Source organism: Aedes albopictus, chromosome 1 (genome assembly GCF_035046485.1).
Source record: "Aedes albopictus strain Foshan chromosome 1, AalbF5, whole genome shotgun sequence".
Lineage (NCBI taxonomy): Eukaryota > Metazoa > Arthropoda > Insecta > Diptera > Culicidae > Aedes > Aedes albopictus.
This window is the reverse complement of record NC_085136.1, coordinates 235,753,305-235,776,587: the sequence shown is the minus strand read 5'-3', so window position 1 is coordinate 235,776,587 and position 23,283 is coordinate 235,753,305. Positions and strand designations below refer to the sequence as shown.

Genomic DNA, 23,283 nt, shown 5'->3' with positions numbered 1-23,283 from the left:
CTAGTGGATCTTGACCGTCGGCACACCGGTTATCATGCAGGCAAAGTGATATCACTACAGAGCACTATTTTACACACGCGTTTAAAATGAAATTCACTTTTATTCAATCAACTACGAACTACGTAATTTATTGGGATCGACGTGCGAGGGACGTGCGTGTGCCTTTACCGGTGGCTAGCGTATAACTAAAGAGTGATCGGTCATCGGGATATGGGTTGACCACCCGATCTAATCTTAACAGAGCAAGAGAGTGAGTGCTTTCCCACTCGTTATAGGTATCGGTCCCTAATCTATAATTGAATAATTCCGTGAAACAGAACATCGCCGCCACCTTTGAAATTAACAAATTTCAAATTGAAATAGAATTACAAACTTAACTCAACTATTACAATGGTTACAAATACTACATCCGAATTCATGTTTCAATGCTACTTGTATACTAAATATTTCACAAATCTTGGTTGCTGTCGGTCGGTTGACCCTCATCTCGCTCGCTGTTACGTTGAGCTCCTTCTGAGCTCGCTGGTTCAATAGGCAGCAGACAAATTTTCGTTGTTGGACGTGTAAAGATGCCCTTCGACGTCCGTAGCTTCACTACTCGTACCAATCCATCAGCCCCTGGGAAAACAGCTTCGATACGGGCAAGGGGCCAACGAGTTGGATGCTGGAATTCGTCTACGACCACAACTAGTCTACCAGGTTTTACTTCATTGGTGGGGTCGCATCTGGTGGTGTCGCGTTGGAGTTCTTGGAGGTACTCCGTTCTCCAATGGTGCCAAAACTGCTGGAACAAGTGCTGCAATCGTTGATGGTGGGCCAGACGTGTTATGTTGGTTCCGCTAACGTCCGGATCGGGTACAGCATGCATACTCGTTCCGATAAGGAAATGCGCCGGAGTGATGGCAGTACTATCCTCTGGGTCCTCCGTCATCGGCACGAGCGGGCGGGAGTTCATGGCCGCCTCTATTTCCGCCAGAATCGTCGACATATCTTCAAATGAGAGGTGCGAGTTCCTCAGTTGCCGATGCAGTTGCGACTTGGCTACCTTCACTGCAGCCTCCCAGAGCCCGCCGAAGTGTGGTGCTTTGGGCGGGTTCAGATGCCAGGTGATTTGGTCTTCGGCGCAGAATCTCTGTATCTTCTCGACTTCCTTTTCGTCAGCCAGCATGCGATACAGCAGGTGCAGTTCATTCTTCGCTCCGATAAAGTTTTTGCCGTTATCCGAGTGTATGTGGGCTGGACGGCCTCGGCGTGCAACAAAACGGCGAAGAGCGGTGAGGAAGGCGGGTGTCGACAGATCACTCACCAGCTCTAAAAGAACTGCCTTCGTGGTGAAGCAGATGAAGACACAGATATATGCCTTCGTGGGTGACGCTCGTTTATGGATGGCTTTCAAATAGACGGGTCCAGCGTAGTCCACCCCTGTCACGGCGAAGGGTCTGCTCGGGGTGACTCGGGCAGCCGGAAGTTGGCCAATCTGCTGACGGACCGGGACGGGATTCGCTCGGGTACACTGAACACAGTTGCGAATGACGCTGCGTACCAGTCGCCTTCCATGGACTGGCCAATATTCTTCGCGCGTTGCGGCCAAAGTGAGTCGGCCGCCACCGTGGATTAATTTTGTATGGAAGGAAGTTGCTATGAGCTTAGCAAGGGGATGGAAACTGGGAATCAAAGCTGGCTGTTTGGATTCATATGACCGTTCTGCCAATCTAAGCCGCCCCCCTACCCTCAACACACCTTTTTGGTCTAGGAAAGGATTCAGAAGTCGAACGGAAGATTGCCTTTTTAGTGGGCGGTTTTGCTGAAGGTCTTTCATCTCATCTTGCAAGCAGTCTGCCTGAGCGAGAAGAATCAGCTTGGTTCTGGCTTGCGATAGTTGATCAACGGTGAGCGACGGGCTAGGCAGAGGACCGACAAAAGCGACAGGACGTGTTCTGGATTGCGAGCGGGCGTTCTCAGCAAATCTCATGCAGTAGGCTACTATACGGGTCAAGCGAGAGAACTGCGAGTACCGGGAGAACAGCGGGTTGTACTTCGGTTCGGATCGAGCTACAGCGGAAATCATTGGTCGGCGTTCACTGTCGGTCTCGGATGAATCGAACTGCTTAGGAATCGGCCAATCTTCTTCGTAACGGGACAGCCAATCTGGTCCAATTTTCCAAAGCGTACTCTGGAGGAAATCTTCAACGCTCATTCCACGAGACAGCAAATCAGCGGGGTTCTGCGATCCTGCCACATGGTTCCATCGAGCACCGTGGGTGGTTGTCTGAATCTCGGACACTCTGTTTGCTACGAAGATCTTCCACGTGTTTGGAGGGGATTTCAGCCACTGGAGCGTCACTGTGGAATCGGACCAGAAGAATGAGCTAGCAATATTCATGTCCAACGCTTCGTTGACTCGTCCATGTAGTTGAGCGGCGACAACTGCTGCACACAGTTCGAGCCTGGGTAGAGACAACCTTTTGAGGGGCGCCACGCGAGTTTTCGCGGCCAAAAGCTGGATTGTAACTCGTCCTTCGGGGTCTACAGAGCGTGCATAGATACAAGCTCCGTAAGCAGCTTCCGGTGCATCCGCGAACGTGTGGAGTTGTACCACGGAATTAGCTTGGAATGCGTAGCGCTGAATTCGAAATTCTGACAGTTTCGGAAGTTGATGGTAGAAGGTCTCCCATTTCTGCTTCACGATGTCAGGGACTTCGTCGTCCCAGGAGCAGGCTATTAGCCACAACTCCTGCATCAGCATTTTTCCCCGTACAACAATCGGCGCAACCAACCCTAGCGGGTCAAATAGCTGAGAAATGGCGGATAGGATGGATCTCTTCGTTGCTCTCAGGATGGTTTGGCTCACGTGGTAGTTGAACCGGAATTGGTCTCGCTCAGGTTCCCAGCAAATACCCAATGTCTTCACGGTTTCATCCGGGTCGAATCGCACGCTAGACTGCGTGCCAATGGAGTCAGCATCCAGACCTTGCAGTACCTCTAGTTTGTTGGACGTCCATTTACGGATCGGAAATCCACCTTTCGCAAGAACATCTGTCAGCTCCACACGCAATTGGATGGCTTCAGAAATGGAATTGGCTCCTCCTATGAAGTCATCGACATAGAAGGATTTTGTGAGGGCCGGCTTGCCGAGAGGATAAGCATGACCTTCGTCTTCTGCAAGCTGCTGCAGTGTGCGGGTGGCCAGGTATGATGACGGAGCGAGGCCATAGGTGACCGTCTGCAGCTCAAAAGTAGCTGGAGGTTGCGAAGGGTTGGATCCCCAGACAATTCTTTGGAGTGGTGCATCTTCGGGGTGGATTAGCACCTGGCGGTACATTTTGGCGATGTCCGCTACAACAGCCACTGGAAATTTTCGGAAGCGGATCACCAAAGTCAGCAGATCGTCCTGTACAACCGGACCCACACACAGTGCTTCGTTTAAAGAATGGCCGGTGGAAGTTTTGCTGGAGCCATCGAAAACGACACGTGTTTTTGTGGTTGTGTTTGCTTCTTTTATAACAGGATGGTGAGGCAGGTAATAAGCCAGCACATCGTTGTTCCCTTCCTGGACTGAATTCTTGCCGCAGTAGGGAAACAATCGAAGAAATGCTGCGATCCCAAAATCAAATCCACATCACTGGAACGGTTGAACTCCGGATCGGCCAGGAAGAGGTCTTTGGGAAGTTTCCAATGGTTCACAGGCACGGAACAACTGGGAAGACTGGAAGTCAGCTTGCGTAGGATCAAAAAAGTGACGTTCCGTGCAAACTCTCCCTTTCGCGAACGAATTTCGGTGGATACAGACTCATTAGCGTATTCTGGTTTCTCTCCTATTCCTTGTACCTGTACGTTGAACTTCTGCCGTTTCAACCGGAGCAGCTGTGCCATTCGATCCGTCATCAAATTTGGTTGGGAACCACTGTCGAGCAGAGCGTGAGCGTAGTGCTCCTTTCCATACGTGTCTACGATCTTGAGGACAACAGTCAGCATAAACACGGTGGGAACAGCATCACGAGCAACGTTACTACTCTGAACATCGGATGGTTGAGCGATTGCCGAAGCGGACTGGACTCGGCGTTGGTCGTTGTTCTGGGAGCTATTGGAAGGTAGCGTGGAACTGGTGCTAGCGCTGGGTACGTTGGAAGGGGAATCTTGATTGGGTTGATTGGAACCGCTTTTTTTTTTTTTTTTTTTTTTTTTTTTTTTCCTTCTAAACCATAGGGGGATAATCTGCTCAACAGACACCCTAACAGAAGGTTAGGGTAGTGTAGGTCTGACAGGCCGTCTTCTACAACAAAAGTAAAATCCAGGACTACTCTCTCCTCGTACCCACTAAACCATTCCTATGGTCGCCAAACCCTACGTCTCTCCGGAACCACCAAGAAGGTATTGCTTCAGAGAGGGGCTAGTGCACATCGCACCCACAAGGTTAGCTGCGTAGCCTGCAGCAACGAACATCGATGACTCGCTTTGGAGAGTCCATCACGGTAGCATGCTGGCGCTTAGCCAGTTTCCCGAGTGGTCCTCGCCACTCCCTTTGTCCTCGGAAGGCGGGCAGAGTCAACCCCGCCCGCGCCCTACTGCTGAGCGGACATCAAGAACTGATGCCCACATGCAACCCGATCTGACCTGCCCGCAAAGGAAGGGTATCACTACCCTTCAGGCCCTATCAGATGCATCCGTAGGTTGCTGACGGCAGGGTCTCCACCTGCTCCGACCCTTGCCGGGGACCCCTTTCCAACCGCGGGCTTGGATCCAACCCAGTAGACCGACGCCACGACAGCACCGCTACCGGGACTTCCTCTCCGCGGCCACTTAATCGTTGTAAGGGTCGATCTCGACCGCAGGGCACCGGTATGACCTACGAAGCCGACTCCGAACCCCTGGACCACCTCTTGTACTGCATCTGGACTAGCCATTCTCCGAGTCCACGCGCCACCTCCTCTGTAGCTCCCAGACGATGTGGGTAATAGCCGTTGAAACGGCGTTCCAGCCAAACTCATCCCTACACATCCTCTGGACCAAGTTGTCCGGAGTTGTGTCCTCCCCGCATGTGGCAAGCATGCGGTCACGCATTGTGCGAAAACGCGGGCACACGAACAAAACGTGTTCCGCCGTTTCCTCTAAACCATTGCACACTGGGCATTCGGGAGAATCCGCATGCCCGAAACGGTGTAGATACTGTCGGAAGCAACCATGACCTGTAAGGACCTGTGTCAGGTGGAATGTGACTTCCCCATGGCGCCTATTAATCCAACTATCTACCCTCGGTATCAACCTATAGGTCCACCTTCCTTTGGTGGAACTGTCCCACGCGCGCTGCCATTTGACCATAGAGGCCATCCTGACAGTCCTGCGTATGCCTCTTGTGCCGCGCATTTCGAAGCACTCCATGTCCTCACTGATAAGAATGCTGATAGGCACCATACCAGTAATGACGCAGAGAGCGTCGTGTGACACGGTACGGTACGCGCTCGCAACCCTCAGGCACATAAGCCTGTAAGTACTTTCCAGCTTCCGTCGGTAGCATTTAGTACTTAGCGCGGTGCCCCACGCCGGGCCGCCATACCTAAGTATGGATGTAGCAACACTAGCCAGAAGCTTGCGCTTACTGGCGTACACCGCAGAGCTATTGGACATCATCCGGGACAGTGCCGCAATAGCTGTGGAGGCTCTTTTACAGGCATAATCGACGTGGCTACCGAAGGTAAGCTTATCGTCGATCATCACGCCCAAGTGTTTGACGGAGCGCTTTGACAGGATAGTACAGTCTCCTACACTGATCTCCGTCTGCTGCTCCGACTTCAGGTTGTTAACAACCGTCACCTCTGTCTTGTGGTGAGCCAGCTCCAGTTTCCTGGACCGCATCCACGCCTCCACAACCTTGATCGAGTGGTTGGTAGTCAACTTTACCTCCTCGATCGTTTCACCGTAGACTTCGAGCGTAATGTCGTCGGCAAATCCGACAATCACCACTCCCACTGGATACTCTAACCTCAACACCTCGTCGTACATGACATTCCATAACACCGGACCCAGGATGGAACCTTGCGGGACTCCTGAGGTTATGTGAAAGCACTTCCGACCCACCTCCGTGTCGTAGACTAGTACACGATTCTGAAAGTAACTTCCGAGAATCTTGTACAGGTACTCCGGTATCCCCAGACGCAAGAGCGCATCGGCAATAGCAGACCAGCTAGCGCTATTAAACGCATTCCTTACATCCAGAGTCACTACCGCGCAAAAGCGAATTCCCCTCCTCTTAGGCTCGAGTGCTTTCTCGGCGGTTTTTGTAACCGACAAGATAGCGTCTACGGTGGACCTCCCCTTCCGGAAGCCGTACTGGTTACTCGAAAGACCATTTTCGCCCTCGGTGAACCGCAACATTCTATTGAGGATGATCTTTTCGAGCACCTTCCCCGCCGTGTCAATCAAGCATATTGGTCTATATGCCGACGGGTCTCCGGGTGGTTTCCCCGCCTTTGGCAATAGTACCAGGCTCTGCCTCTTCCAAGCTTCTGGGAAAACTCCCTCGTCCAGGCATTTCTGCATAGCAGACCTGAACATCTCGGGAGCCTCTGCAATAGCTACTTTTAAGGCCAGGTTCGGAACTCCGTCCGGACCTGGGGCCTTACCTACGCTAAGGGACTTAGCTATCCCCGCAAGTTCCACATCGGTGACCCTCTCCTCATCGCCAGCCCCAGTCCCCGGCTGTCCTACGAAAGGAGGCCAAGGACTAGGATCATGACGCGGAAAAAGTCCTCCAATGATCCCCTCCAACATCTCTGGAGATTGCTCTGTAGGAGCCATCACACCTCTCGTCTTGGCCATAACGATCCTGTAGGCGTCACCCCACGGGTTCGTATTGGCACTTTGACAGAGACCCTCAAAGCAGGCCTTTTTGCTTGCTCTTATCTCGGTCTTAAGCGCGGCTTTTGCAGCGGCGAACACCACCCGCCGTTCGTTTCGCTCTTCCTCTGATCGTGCTCGCTGCATCCGCCGCCTAGCCCGTAGGCAGGCGCGGCGCAGGTCCGCAATCGCGTCGGTCCACCAGTAAGCCGGTGGCCTCCCATCTCTAGGGTGGACTCGCCTAGGCATGGTCGCATCACACGCACGTGAGAGCACCGCTACCAGCTCGTCGCCGTCTAAACCGATTAAGTTTCGCTCACGGCGGAGCGCCTCCCTAAATACCCCTTCGTCGAAGTATGATGTCTTCCACCTGCGAGGGCTTGGCCTTGGCCTAGCCGCCTCTTCTTCTATCCGCTGTCTGCTGTTATTGTAGTCGATACTGTAGCGAACCGCCAGGTGGTCGCTGTGAGTGTAGCCATCATCTACTCTCCAGTTCGAACTACTTGTTAGGCCAGGACTACAAAAGGTCACGTCAATAATTGACTCCGCTCCGTTTCGACTAAAGGTACTCTTGGTACCGACATTAGCCAAGTCGACATCTAAGATGGCCAGTGTTTCTAGCAGGATCTGACCCCGCTGGTTCGTGAAACGGCTTCCCCATTCCACGGCCCAGGCATTAAAGTCGCCCGCTATTACCACCGGCCTTCGCCCTGTTAGCACGGTCGTTAAGCGGTCCAGCATTTGCGTGAACTGCTCGATTGGCCACCGCGGAGGCGCATAACAGCTACAGAAGAAGACCCCGTTTACTTTGGCGACCACGAAGCCCTCATAGGTAGTAGACACCAACTCCTGAACGGGGTATTTACCCGTCGTCCATATCGCCGCCATTTTTCTGGTCCCATCCGCGACCCAGTTGCCGTTGCCGGCGGGTACTCGGTATGGGTCCGATATGATGGCGATATCCGTCTCCCACTCAGAAACTGCCTGACAAAGCAGTTGCTGAGCCGCATCACAGTGGTTCAGGTTCAGCTGCGTTACCTGCACTGTGATTTGTTGTTCACTGCGGCTTTCTTAAAGGCCGGGCACCCTGGACCACCCATCGCATGTCTGTTTTTCGAGGTTTTCCCGGTACAGATCATGCAGATGGGCGGACTCGTGCAGCTTTGGGCCTTATGACCTTCAGCGCCGCATCGCCTACACAGTTTGCGCCTGTCGGGGCCTTTGCAGTCCCACGACTTGTGTCCTGGTTCCAGACACCTGAAGCAAACCTCTGGTGGCTCGTGGAATGTCAGGTGACATACACACCAGCCCACCTTTATCCGCCCTACTTTAACGGACTTTTTAACGTCCGCCACAGGTAGCTGAACCAGAGCTATCTGTGTCCCTGCTGGCCCCTTCCGCAGCCTGACGGCTGTGGCGGCCACCTGAACATCGCACTGTTGCCGCAGTGCCGTGACGAGCTCTTCCGCTTCGGTGATCTCGTCTAGGTCTTTGACCTTCAGAGTCGCCTCATGCGTAAGAGCCCTCACCTCCACTCCATCACCAAGGACCTCTTCTGCCAGCCTCTTGTAGGCGGCGCCCTTGTGATCCTTCTCGCGCTTAAGCTCCAGGATCATTTCGCCCGTACGAGTACGTCTGATACTGCGTACGTCGGCTCCAAGACCCTCAAGCTTGGCGTCGCACCTCATCGCCTTCAAGACGTCCGAGTATTTCGACTGTTCGGTCTTGATGACGATAGCGTCACCTTTTTCGCGCCTGGCACCTGCCTTCCTACGCCTTGGCTTGGCGACCTGCACTTCTGCCTGCGGATTCCCCTTCTTCTTCCTCTTCCGCTCTACCTTTGTCCAAGGAGGGTCCTCTCCTTGGATCGCCCTGCTCTGTGGCTGCTGAGGGCCCACCATTGGTCGCAACCCCTTGTTCCCATCATTCCGGGACGGGCCGGCCTTTTCAGGCCCACCCTTCCCAGCTTTCCGGGAACCCTGGCTGGGGTCCGACTTTCCGGCATAACCACCGGCTTTCGGGGTTATTATACGCCTGGCCTTGCGGGCACCGCCAGACAGCTCCTCACCTGACGGCTGCCTCGCCCGCTTCTGCGAATGCTTGTCACGTTTGTCACGAGCATTCGCTTCCACACTCTTCGGACTACCCGCGAAGGAGAAGGCCTCCGTTTGCGTAAGCTTAGACGCTTTCTCCTTTGCGGGTTCCGCCGCTGCCGCAGCCAGCAACGCGACCGCGTGCTCCTGCTTGGCCTCATCAACTGACGCTCTAAGCCGAAGCAAGGCCGTTTTCAGGTCCTTACTTATATTCGACTTAGTTGTCGCGAAGTCAATAATTTTGCCAAGCTGCTGCTCAGCTACCTCCAATGCGGGCCGTCCTTTTCCTGCTACTTGGCTGATGGCCCTCAGCAACCATGCTCCGTCCATAACCTCCGCCGGCTGGCTTGCCGTGGAGTGGACAGGAGCTCCCACGCTTGAGCTGCGTAAGCAGCTTCCAGCACCTGACTCCTCGCTTCTCCTTGTTGGAGACCGCATCAACCCGCTTCTTGCGAAGGGGTTGATCGCACCACTACTACCTGTTGCACTTGATTTCGAAATTTGTTTACTCATATTTGATTCCCACGAGTCGCACGAGAAAGAATGTCCACCACGCCAGAGCTCTGCATTAACGCGGTAAGGGACAGCTTACTGTGGGGGGTGCCCAGGTGCCCCACAGGCTCCGTTAAAGATCGAGCATCTTTTTCACCCCCTCGATCACTCATTCCTCGGCACGGGTCGCTTGACACCTTGAATTGGGGTTAGTCCTATTCTTAGCCGGCAACTACGCGGCTGACTCGCAAGCGGGGGGGTGCGTCAGGCCCCAGGACATCCGTCCCTGCTGCCCCATGATTGGAACCGCTGGCGAAACCCAAATGTAGCAGAGAATGGTGGCGTTTTCTACACACTCGGCATGTGTAGTTCGAAGAGCAATCACGGGCGAAGTGATCTTGGCGGAAGCAGTTCACACAAAGACGCTTGGAATTCACGAGACGCAGCTTCTCGGCAACAGCCATTGCCATGAAGCGAGGACATCTCACAAGAGCGTGACGGTTGTCACAGGCATGGCATTTAGGAAACGAACTTTCGGTCACGGAATGGGACGACATCTTGATGAAGGGTTTGCGGAAATGGGATCCGCTCGGCTGAGAAGCAGGTGCTGGTTGATTACCATGATGGTTGGCCGAAATCGATTCCAGCACACGAACTCGTTTCTCCAAAAACTCGACCAAACAGGAGTAGCTCTGGTCGTCGACAGTCGCTGCATGGTCCTCCCACGCCTTGATGGTTTCATCGTGAAGTCTTGAACACAGGAGATGTTCCAACAGTGTACTCCACGCATCCGTTGGCTCGCCCAGTTGCTTGAGGATCTTGACGTGTCGCTGAAACTCATCTAAGGTGGAATGTAGCGCGACCGCAGTCTCCTTCTTCATCCGCGGTACGTCCATCAGGTCCTGCAAGTGTCGCTTTTTTAACAAATATTCGTTGGAATACCGGCTAATCAATGAGTCCCATGCCAGAGGATAATTTGCCGCACTGATCGCAATTGACTCGATCAGTTGAGCGGCTTCACCTTTCAATACAGCGCGCAAATAGTGGAATTTTTGGATCACGGGCAACTCGTCGTTGTCGTGAATGAGGGCTTGGAACGTGTCGTGAAACGTTAACCACTGACGGTAATCACCATCAAATTCCGGGAGCGAAATGGTAGGCAACTTCAAACTAGACAAGGTGGATGGTACGCGAGAGGGGTGATCAGGGCGATTGGCTTGTGGAAGAATTGGCGGAGGCAGTTTGGCTTTAAGATTGGCTTTAATTCGGAAAAGCTTTGGCTCAAACAAAGCACGAGTTTCAAGATTGGCGGTCTTACCCTCACTGGTCGTTTCTAGGTCCTCCAGGGCTGCTTGGACTTCCTCGAGCGATGCCCACAGTACGTCCAGGTTTTCCATCCGTAGCGGTACCTCGAGCTCATCCCGTCCGGCTTCATATTGGACGATGAACCGCTCCGCACGGTCTAGCTGCGCCAACAACGTCGTCCTTCGGGTGGTTAGCTGATCTCGCTGGCGTAGATTGGCTGCTGCTGAGCTGACACCGTTGTCCATCATCTTGCTCAATGGATCGGTGGCTGATGACGCTGGTGAACGGCGTCAAAACGGAAGTCGGAGAGTGCCTGGCAAACAGAAACACCAGGTAGACCTGGATGGAGAGAAATAAGCTACTTGGACAGGTACTAACCTTTGCCAAGGCTATTCGAGCCTTGTATAATCAAAAATCAAAAACACAGCAACAAACTCCGAACCTTGCACGGCTCAAAGATGGAAGTGGGATGCAAATTCTTCGTGGGTAGCTGGGATGGCATGCAACTTTCCTCAGCTAGGGCATGCAAATTTCGCTGGATACGGATGATTCGTCGATTGCACAATGGCCGCCACCTTGTAGCGGGCAGTTACGGTGAGCGAAATCGGCCTTGATTTAATTTAATTGCAGCAACGTGGATCAGGAACAATGGCTGTATTCACCATTCGGTTGGCATCTGCACAATGCCCATGCAAAGAACGGTATCCAACTGCAATGGCGCTATCCGTAGGCGACGGCGTGGTCTTCACAGTGTGATGGCTGCTGGATCGCAACTCTCACTCGGTTGGTTGGCGGGGTAAAGTTGGTGCAGCCCACGATCCTGGTCACGGCACCAGAAATGTTTGGGCAGGTCGTGGCTCACCTCGGTTCTGCGGTATGGAGCATGCAGATCAGCGCGGTCTAGTGGATCTTGACCGTCGGCACACCGGTTATCATGCAGGCAAAGTGATATCACTACAGAGCACTATTTTACACACGCGTTCAAAATGAAATTCACTTTTATTCAATCAACTACGAACTACGTAATTTATTGGGATCGACGTGCGAGGGACGTGCGTGTGCCTTTACCGGTGGCTAGCGTATAACTAAAGAGTGATCGGTCATCGGGATATGGGTTGACCACCCGATCTAATCTTAACAGAGCAAGAGAGTGAGTGCTTTCCCACTCGTTATAGGTATCGGTCCCTAATCTATAATTGAATAATTCCGTGAAACAGAACAGACATTTATTGATAATTTAGATTTTCGTTTATTGCACTTTATGAATTATTTATTGCTTTTTAGATATTTTTTTATTGTGAATTTCCGAATGTATTATGGAAAAATCGGATTTATTTATGGAAAATTCGAAGTTATTTGGTGGGAAAATTGGCTTTTTTATTGCAACAATTGATTTATTCATTGCATTTTTGACTTTTTTAATTGCTCAAAAATCAATTATTTATGGAAACTTTTGATTTATTTATGCATTTTTTCATTTCTTTATGGAACTTTTGTTATTTATTACTGCTTACATCCCTGTTTCTTCACTGGGACTTTTGGAATTATTTATGAAGAATGATCACTTTCTTATGAGTCGTTTATATTTTAGCCTTCTTTTATTTTTATCATTGAAACGATCGCACATACACATTTTCGACCCTCGGCTTTTTTTAAGGAAATCGTTCGGGGAATCCATAAAATATATTATTTTTTTGATACAGTGTTGCCAGATATCATATTTTTAAATTCTAAAACTAAAAATCGATTTTTAGTTCTTTCTCAAAATACGTATATTTTGATTTCAAAAATTGTGATTCCATCATGTTTATCAGACGTTTTTCGATCGAAAAAGCTTAACTCTCCAAGGTAATTTGCGTCGTTCCTGAGATATAGTTTTTAAGAAAAAATATTCATTTTTTTCATATAAAGTATCATATAAAATCAGGTGCAGTTTATAAATTTCGTAAAAAAAAACATTGTTCGATGCCATATTAAGACGTTTTGTGCTAATTTGAACAATATCGAGTATAAAAAGGATTTAAAAAATTGTGACTGTGTTGCTAGTTTACCTTTTTTATTATAACATGAAACCTAACCTTCAAGTGTTTGACAATGTACAGGTTATTCTGAAAAAATCAGACCATTTGTGCGGCAAGATGTGTGAGCAAGATAAAAACAATACACATCTTCTCTAACGACCTTGTTGTTGACCTTTTCTTTACAGACAAACAGACGTAACACCTAGAATAATTTTCGTGATAATCCATCGCCTAGTTCACACTACCATCAACTGGTGAAAATGTTTCACGATACACTGCGTTGTGCAATATCGTCAACAGAAGGCACTAGTGTGAAACGCCAAACGCTTAGAAAAACGATGCGCGCACCTCTGGTTGTGAAAGCTACAACTATGAAGGTTTAAAAAAATCGTTAAAACCGTGGTGGATGGAAATTTCTCCAATTTTGCGTCTATTTGTCTGTGTTTTCTTGTTTGTGGTCCTATCTGACAAAATGACCCGATAATTGGCAGTAATTGTTAGTTTGATAGTTAGCAATGAAAAAATTGGTTTATCGGAAAAGATAAGGATAAATTGTTAAAATATAAAATGTATCTATTGTGAAATTCATTTCAATTATCATTTTATTCATTTCAAAGATGTTGTAGATGGAAGTGTTGCCACACATGTCATTTTTATTGTAAACATCTAATTTACACGAAAGCTTTCGTAAATAGATAACACAAAATAAAACAAAATGATTTCTGTTTTTTATACATATCGAGCACATTTGGCAACACTGCATGAATATGAGCATAGATGGCAACACAATTCATGATTGCTACTCCATGGTTAATCGCAGCGAACGATTGTCGCTTAAGTTTGTGTGTTTGCTTCTCAGCGACGACAGCAGCCACTTCGATCACTCACCAGCATTCTTCACCATTCGCCACTCATTCATTCGCTTGCGATCAAAACTGCGACGAACGACAACGAATATCCATGTCAAGCAACTTGCGCATGGCTTCCCACAAAAAGGAGTGAATATGAATGGAGTGAGGCGAATGTACCGATCCTCAATATGATACTATACTTTGTCGATCTGGGAGTCACCTATAATTGATCGAACAATCGATCTGATTTATCTGAATTAACCTTCGCGTACAATCGATCTCTTTTCTATGCAAAAAAAAAGTCTAAGAAAAGTAGTTATCATCCCTCTAGGGAGCAAACGCAACTAATCCATTTCACTCAGAAATTTTAGTTCATTCTTCGCCACGAAGAACAAACAAAAACTCATACCATATGCAATCACATCAATAGACAACACAATACTCAACACTGTTCTTCACTTCTCTGCCCGGGACAATAAAGGACATGATCTATTATTCTGCGATCCCCTCACAGGGGTGATGCATTCACAGTAAGAGTAAACGCAATACTAAGCATCCCGCACCTATTGTTTGCGTTTCCGTGAAATACTAGCATACTTGGCAACACTGCCGTAAAAATCAATCAAAAGATATTTTTACAGGGATTTTTATAAGGAGTTGAACCTTCGAATATAAAATAAAAATACTGAAGTCTGAGCTACCAGTTCCACGACGATGCGTAGTATCTAATATTATCTAGTTCCAAAGGATATCATACTTCATAATTTATCATATTTTATATTTTCAGGTTCGACTTCTGAAATAAGATGTGGGTCATCGAATGTAGTTATATCGAAGTGACATTTTCAGCACTCTTGCTTATAAATACACTCATCAAATGTTTTCCTGAATATATTTTACGTCGATGATGCCAAATGTACTAAACCTAAATAAATAAAAATACTTTTGGCTTGGTTATTAGATTTCATACTAAAGATCTAGTAAAATTAGGATTTCTACAACAAATATTACATATTTGGCAGCATTTCCGTTCAGATAATGTTAAAATATATGAAATTTGTTTAGAATTGATGATCTCAATAGATACATTTTTTTAGTTCAACAGGTTATGCTAGTCCATTACGATAGACTCATAATTGATAAACTGGCAACACAGTAACATTTTTTTAATCCTTATTATACTCGATATTGTTCAACTCAACACAAAACGTCTTTATATGGCATCAAACAATGTTTTTTTTGTGAAATTTATAAACTGCACCTGATTTTATATGATAATTGAGGGGCCCAGATGCAAAGGGGTGTAAGTGACGATTTTGTCGATTTTGAACTGAGCATATCATAAAATTCTTCAGATTTCAAGCTTTCAGGAACTTTTTTAAGATTGTTTCTACGATGATTGGAAAAATTACAATAAATCAGAGAAAATAGGGTTGATTTTGAAACTCCATACATTTTGTATGGGATGAAAAATTGGTTAAAAACTTTAAACCTCATTTACTCGAAAATCGGTTTTTTTCACTTACATCCCTTTGCTTCTAACCCCCTCAATTTATATGAAAAAAAAATAATATTTTTTCTTAAAAACGCTATATCTCAGGAACGACGCAAATTACCTTGGGGAGTTAAGCTTTTTCGATCGAAAAACGTCTGATAAACACGATGGAATCAAAAATTTGAAAATCAAAATATGTATTTTGAGAAAAATCGATTTTTAGGTTTAAAAATGAAAAATATGATATCTGGCAACACTGTATCAAAAAAATAATATTTTTTCTGGATTCCCTGAACGATTTCCTTTAAAAAGCCGAAGGTCGAAAATGTGTATGTGCAATCGTTTCAATGATAAAAATAAAAGAAAGAGAGGATAATTTTCATATCGGCCAAAACGAGGGGTGCTGCCACGGGCCGAGGGGTGATCCGATCGGTACCAAAATTTGGATTTTTTCTTTTACCATCTAAACAAATGTTTCAACCAAATTTGGTCCAAATCCGTGAGGGTCGGTTGCAAGTTTTCACATTTTCTCGGTCACTTCATATGGAATGACTCATATGCAAAGGTAAATAACGTTGACCATTTAATTAACAACATATCTTTCACAGCTCAATACGCAAAATCAAACTCCCACCTTCCCCCTCATCCTTAAGGCCACGCAAAACTTAAAAGCCGCATGGCTAAAGAGGTTGCAATGCCTACTCCCAAATTCCACGGTGTATTATGGACGATGTGAGTTCTTGGACTTGCATTGGAGACTTGGCCCCATGACCCCCTTGTGCACCAATAAAATTGAAAAAATAAAAAAATAAAATATTTACAGAAGCAGTAGAATAGTTAATTACTAATATAAAAACCTTCTGATCTATTTTTCAGAATTCGACCCTGAACACTGTCCAAAATGGGAAGCACTAACCAAAGTGCTCCGGCAGGATATCCCAACAGATATAAAAGAAACAGCGAAGAACATTCGCAGTAAAGACGAACGTCTAAAGCATCTCCATCAGCAAGTCAAGATCTTGATATTGTGCCAAGATGGCAATGCGTGCTACCAGCTCGCTCAATACTTGACGCAAGGACCACATAGATATCTATTCTATAAGGCATTGCAAAACGACGTGGATGTTTCGAAAGCAGCCGAATCATATCGCCGCTTCCCTACGGAGCATCGTAGTGGATACACTGTAAAGAGTGTAGAACCTAAGCAGCAGGCGGTTCCGGAAGCATCAGCCGGTTCATCAAGAAGAAGCCTCTTCCGAGAAAAGATTTCCAAACGCCATACCGATGCAGCCAAGAAGGCCGAAGAAGATTTGAAAGATCAAGACGAGGGAGAGAGCTCTATGTTCAAAATGGAAGCGGATCTGCTGGAGAGCACGCAGCAGGAGCAGGGAGATAACCGGTGCTTCAAGGATTCCTACATACTGACAATTTCTCAGAAAGGTGCCGCCGAGCGGACCAATTCGGACGCTGGCGAAGAAGATTATCAATGCAACGTCACCCAAATGGAATGCGGTGAATTCGAACTGGTTTCAACGATGGAAAATGAGGATATCACGAAGATTATGACCGACAGCAACAAGCCAATGGTTTTCATTAGAACTTTCAAGAGCGAAATCAACGGCACGGATTCGTTGGATCGCACATTGGAGACGATCAAACCTCGTTACATCGTAATGTACCACAGCCATGTGACTGCATTGCGGCAGATTGAAGTGTACGCGGCACGGCAGCAGCGTCATGAACTGGACCGGGCACGAGTGTTCGTTATCATCCACTCGGGAACAGCCGAAGAGCAATCATACCTAACGGCAGTGCGGAGAGAAAAGCAAGCGTTCGAGTTGCTTGTCGATACGAAACAGGTAAGTAATTCTTTCTAGAAACCTTCTAGAAATCTATGAGATCAAATTTTAAATGAAGGTGATCGCAGCCAGCTGATCCATCGTTCATCGGCTCTCACAAGAACCAGCCTGGTGTTCGACGACGAAGAACTCTTCAAGAGGTCTCAGTATGATGAACAGACATGCGACAGTATCTTGTACGCCGAATTTTAAACAGTAATCCCTTTGTACTAAGCACACTATAATCTATGCTCTTTCTTATTGTTTGGGCATATGAGGCCATTGATTGATGTAGCTGCACTTACGAAGTTCGACCGGGATCTCGGCCTTGTCAGCAGCCTTGCGGTTTTGCAACTCCTTTAAGAATTTTCCAAAGCTCATCCAGTGTTGCTGGTTCCACTGCTTGACCGTTATCTACTATGTTAACCCCATTTCTGCGTGCTCCTTCATTATCATCATTCAATCAAGCTTCGAAGTGTACATTCCCTCTGGCTGCCACCATTGCACAGTGGTCCACGAACCAGATTTACGAGGAAAGATGCATTCAACGCCTTCAAATGAGTTTTTAGGCAAATATGGTCTTCTACAAAGTTGTCCCTAATAATAAAGCCCTCTTTAAAATGTGGATGAAAATTAGGGTGGTCCATATTTTCAAAGAAATTGGTAATCAAACTTTTTCATTTGCAAGAATAACTGTATACATTCTTCGAAAAAGTTGTAGATCTATCAATTTTGAGCAAGATTGCTGAAGGCACTTTTTATGTAGCTTTAAAATTGACCGATCTACAGGTATTTTTCTGAATAAGCTTAGGGTGGTTCAAGAAAAAACGGTTTTCTGGCGTTAACCTTTTCAGTTTCGATTTTTCATCAAAATCGCCCAAGAAACACTTGTAGAAAAAAGTTTGGTTTCCAATTTTTTTTTGAAAATATGGACTTCCCTAATTTTGATGTATAATGAAAAGAGGGCCTCATTTTTAGGAACAACTTTGTAGAAGACCATATTAATCTAGAAAATCATTTGAGGGCGCTGAATGCATCTTTCCTCGTAAATCTGTTTCGTGGACCATTGTGCATTGTCTTGTTTGTAACACATTTCCTTCCTGGTCATTGCACATGCCGGGCACACAGGTGTAGTTTTGTGTCACGCGCATGACAGTTGCATAAAACTTCCGCATATCGTTCATGTCCATACTTTTCTGCGCTTCAAAAATCGCGCTCTCTTCGTGCTGCGATGGATTCATTTATCTGCCACCGCTATCTTTTGAGCCGGGTACCGGGCACTAGCATTCAACTTCTTGTTGGCGTCGTTGATCAATAAGACTTTCTGAAACTTTTGCTGAAACTTTTTGACATCTTGTTTTGGGCACTTTCAGTAGGCCTTCCCAACTAACATTTATTGTGAATGTAAACGTCAACAAAGCGTCCTCAATACGGCTTGATGCTGAGTTACTGTGTTGTACATATAGATGGAAGCTTCTATGCAAGCCCTATACCAATGAATCTGGCGAACTTAATCAGCATGTATATGCTGTGCGAGAAGCTTCTATGCCACCAATTCATAGCTCTTTTCTCGGCTCCTATGTAACCACTAACTGAATAACATCTTGAAAAGGCACTATTTCAGCCTTTTCGCAGTTGTTAAATAATAGTTATATGGCATCCCCAAATTAAACGTTTAAATATAATTAGGTTACGGATATCGTGACGCAATACATGTGGAACTGGAATTATCACTTTTAAAATTGAATAATTAAAGTACTTGCCGCTAGTTGGAATCGAACTCCCGATCTCCGTATCCACTGGTCCCGATGATGTCCTCGCTGCCACACTGCTATATATAAATAACATAGAAAATAGCCCGTTTTGTTTTACTCCAGACAAGGCTTCATAATTGTGCCACAAGAAACCTTACCCAACTTCATCTTGCTGCAAAAGCTTGTGAAACGTCAAACGCAATAATGTTTACATTGAACAAGCTGTGTGATTGCGCCAACAGATTCTTCTTCACAGCTTCTAGCTGAAAGAGTGTTCTTTAAACGGCTACGAAGCGCTGCTGTTTTGTGTTTTGGCAACATTACAAAACGGACTGTATGAAAGCAGCTGTTGTAGTGGCTGGGACTCTTACTCGATTTGCACATCTTCCGGAGAATCTTCCGGCATTGAATTAAAGTGCAATAAAAGCAACCCAAATTATTTTTACAGCACAGAGATGGATAGCTGTAAAGAATTTGTGTAGTAGCTATATATCCCGCTTAAAGTTTGTTTTGACAATAATGTTTACATCCGACAAGCCGTGTTGGTAAACCAACAGTTTATTTATTACAGATTCTAGCCGTAATGAAATCGCATAACGGCCTTTAAAGCGCTGCTGGTTTGGGGATTTGTCAGTATAACGAATTGTACAGTATAGTAGCAGCTGTTTTGTTAGTGGGGACTCCTATTCGATGTGTTCAAGTTTTCACATCTTCCGGGATATCTCCCGGAGTTGGAATAGAGTGGAGTAAAGGCAGCCCCAGTGACAAGCAATGGATTTCTGAAAACCGAGTTTGGTAGCTGGATGGTGCTTGTTTTGCAGTCGTGTATTAGCTTATGCTTTATATTTGACTAGCTTTCCTTTTATTCAGCGTTGACTGCTTTTACTCGATGGTTACACAACAGAAAGCAAATGACTGAAGCTTATAGCGCTGAAAATGTTAGTTGGGTTAGCAATGATCTCAAGAAGCTCCAGGATTTCCTCGGAAAACCCTCCAGGATTCATCCGAGAATTCTTCCAGGAGTTCCTCAGGAATTCCTCCAAGTGATGCTCTGAAATTCCTTCAGCAGTTCCTAGAAAATTTCTCCATGTTATCCTTGGAATCGAATATCTTGAGGAATTCCTTTAGAAGTTCTTCGGGAATACCTCCAGGAGTTCCTCGGGGATTCTTCCAGGAGCTCGGCGGGAAATTCTCTACAAGTACTGGGGAACCGCGGAAATTCTTCCAAGAGTACCTCGGAAATCTGTTCATTTCATTTATTTATTGGCATACTAGTAGATTAAGGGATAACCCTTATTAGAACCCCACAATCGGTTTCTTTCTGTTCCAGAGATTCTTGAGTATACCCGAGAATTTCTCTTGAAGTTACTAGGAAAATCTGTCATGTAATCTTCCCAATTCCTCCAGGAGTTACTCGGGAATGCCTCTCGGAGTTCCTAGGAAATTTCTCCATGCATTCCTTGGCATTCCTCCAGGAGTTCTTTGAGAATTCCTCCAGAAGCTCCCCAAGAATTCTATCTGAAGTTCCTCAGGAAATCCTTTAGGGGTTCATTGTAAATTCCTCCAGAAGTTCATTGTAGAAGAGCGTGTAGTTCGGTTGTTTACTATATTCAAAAATGACGTTTATTTCCTGATTCCTAGATTAGCCTACTACAATAACAATTGTGTTCTCAGCCTACTACATCTCTCCCTTTCTTCAAAAAGTAGCACTATTGTAATTAAAATACCAAATCATAAATTTAACAACATTCGATGATTCTTGATTTTAGATCTGTTGAACTCATAAATTATTATACAGGATTTCGTCCAAGGGTCACTGCCACCAATCGTCAGGCCTTCCCATGCGTTTTCGGACAACTTGACATAGTTTTGGTTATCTATAAAGGAATAAAAAATAAGGATTTATAAACCATTTGATATCTTCAAGTAAGTGGCGTTTACTAGGCCATTTTCACATACGTTTACCTTGTTCTTTTTTTCAGTTCAGTGGAATAGTCTTACCAGAGTCATTGGGAAATTTAATGTTTCATGTTACTATCCTCCTTTGAGCCCCAGCTTCAGCTTCGATCTTGATAGTTTCTTCAATTGTTCAATTTATTTTTCTGGGATATTAGCTACAATAAACTTCAGAATATATTATTTACAGGTTTATAAACAACATACTAAATATTGCGCCAAACGAACTGAGTTGGACTCCTTCATTTTGGTCTTTACATTCGCTTTTTTTCTAAGTTTTGATCTCCAAATAGACTAGGATAACTTTATCCCCTATATTTGGTAACAGAAACGGACTAGAACTATCCAAAAGTTCCCTTCGTTTCATACTAGGAATGGACTAGGATTCGTGATCCCCTACATTCCATAATTTCTCTTTGAACTCCAAATAGACTAGGATAACTTTATCCCCTATATTTGGTAACAGAAACGGACTAGAATCTTCTAAAAATTCCCTACGTTTCATGATAGGAATGGACTAGGATTCGTAATCCCCTACATTCCATGATTTCTTTTTGAACTCCAAATAGACTAGGATAACTTTATCCTCTATATTTGGTAACAGAAACGGACTAGAACTCCTTGAGAGGTCCCTACGTTTCTTTCTAGGAATGGACTAGGATTTTCATTCCCCTACATTCCATGTTTTTGTTTCGCTTTCCAAATAGACTAGAATGATTTCATCCACTTTATTTAGAAACGAGCATTCTTTGAACTTCCTACGTTTTTATATGCATTTGAATTTCAGTGAATCTACTTAAATTCAGCGAGTGTGACTGGAATTGTTTTTTTCTGTCGTTGAACCTGAACGTTTAGTTCATGCTTTTGTGTTCCTGCTAATGGATCGAAAATAGACGTTCAATATTTGAACTATTTTATATTTCATTTCAATTCATATATTTCATCTATTCTTAAACATGAAACTTTTTTTTTAGACTACAATAGCACTTTTTTTCATGTAATGTATTAGTTGGTTAACAGAAAAATAGTCTTAATTGCTATTTCTTCTACTGATTTGTAAATCACGTTCACAAGCATAGGAAGGAAACACTCATGCAATATCACTCACTACCATGCGTAATCTGACAATCCACTCGATGTGCCTCAGGTTTTTCCCGATTGAATCGAATACCGTAAAGATTGTGCACCACGCGTTTAAAGATTTATTTTTTTCATCTTGCATTGCGATTTTCTAGGACTCCTTTGTCTTTATTTTGTGCCATTTTTATCTGGTGAATCTCTTCTCTGCCAGTAAATCTCATGTATTTTTTTTTTTAATTCTGATATAATTTGGCATGTTAATTTTCACTTACAACTCTTTTATTTCTGATACGTTGACGATACGGTACAATCTTTCTCGACATTTTAAGTTTCGCGTGACGAAAACCGATAACTAACGATAAACGACCTTCAGTTTGTAAAATTGAATAAGTGAATATCTTTCTTCGCTTTTAATAGCCTGATGATGGTGATAAACCATTATACATATAATCTATTCTAACACAGGTAATAACAAATAATTGAGAAAACTATGCAATGGTAAAATCGATATAATTTACAAATTGTATGTCCATATTGTATCAAAATCGTCCCATTACAAGTTAACAAACATTTAAAAATAGGTTTGTTTCATATATCTGAAAAATGAACACATTATATCAAATGACTTCCACAGAACGAAGCCATTTTATTTCAAATGTTAAATCTAATTAACAAAGCAGCTATACCATTTGCCGTCCCGTTGCTAAGCAACTGTTACTGTTAAAAATCCTCTACATAGAGATGAGCGGAAGTTACATATGTCGATTCGGCAACGCTGTTTATTTTGTGTACAGCAGCTGTCAACACTTGCTACAAAGCTAGATGTTCAAACTTTGTGCGTGACTTCGTTGTGGTTCAAGTTGTTTTGTTTACAATTTCTAATTATGGTAGAATTTTTTTTTCAAAATTTTATTGAAATAGCGGAGCAATCGAAGAAATCTGAAATTTATTGCAAAAGTGTTACGCTAATCATATCGGCAGAAGTGAAGCAAGAAGTAGCAATGGAAGTTTTTTCGACAAGTGCAGCAACAAAAGTGTCATTATAAGCATGAGCTTTTGAAAGCAGAATTAATAAATTTTTATCTTTTTACTAAACTTACATATGCCGCCAATTTCTCGATATTAAAAATAAATAATTTTAATTCATTTAGTTCCGATAGCAAAACCGTTCATACGACGCCTTCCTACGAACGATAAGCATGTTCATTTGGCTTACACTTTGACAGTTCTCTCTGCACGATTGGCTCATAATGGCCGCCTCCGCAGATCTCTATAATGTAGGATTACTAGTTACTGTCAGCAGCAAACAACAAATTATCAGAACAAAGTGTCAACCAAGCTTTCGTGATAAATTAAATCAGTGCACTGATTTTTTTTTTCAATGAGCAAACCAAATCTTGTAACATTTCTCACAGAAATTCCTATGGGAATTCCTCATACCCGAATATGGTTTTTCTTACCTCCCACCTTTGGTCAATAACTCCTTATCTCTCCTTTTCTGTTGGCTCTTTAGATCACTCCTTACTTTCTGATAACTGTATAATTTTCTATTTCCAAATGACAA

The 23,283-nt window shown here is 45.1% G+C and overlaps 1 protein-coding gene and 1 long non-coding RNA gene across 2 annotated transcripts in view; one reads left to right on the top strand and one right to left on the bottom strand.

Annotated features, from left to right (window-relative positions):
* The window catches only part of LOC134285528 (uncharacterized), a 374,077-nt gene that overhangs the window by 128,458 nt on the left and 222,336 nt on the right, over nt 1-23,283 (bottom strand). The gene's annotated exons all lie outside the window — the stretch shown is intronic.
* The window catches only part of LOC134287026 (DNA repair endonuclease XPF-like), a 38,080-nt gene that overhangs the window by 7,660 nt on the left and 7,137 nt on the right, over nt 1-23,283 (top strand). The window contains exon 4 of the mRNA XM_062848734.1: nt 15,968-16,950. Coding sequence (XP_062704718.1) covers nt 15,968-16,950 — 983 coding nt within the window. The remainder of the gene's footprint in view (nt 1-15,967; nt 16,951-23,283) is intronic.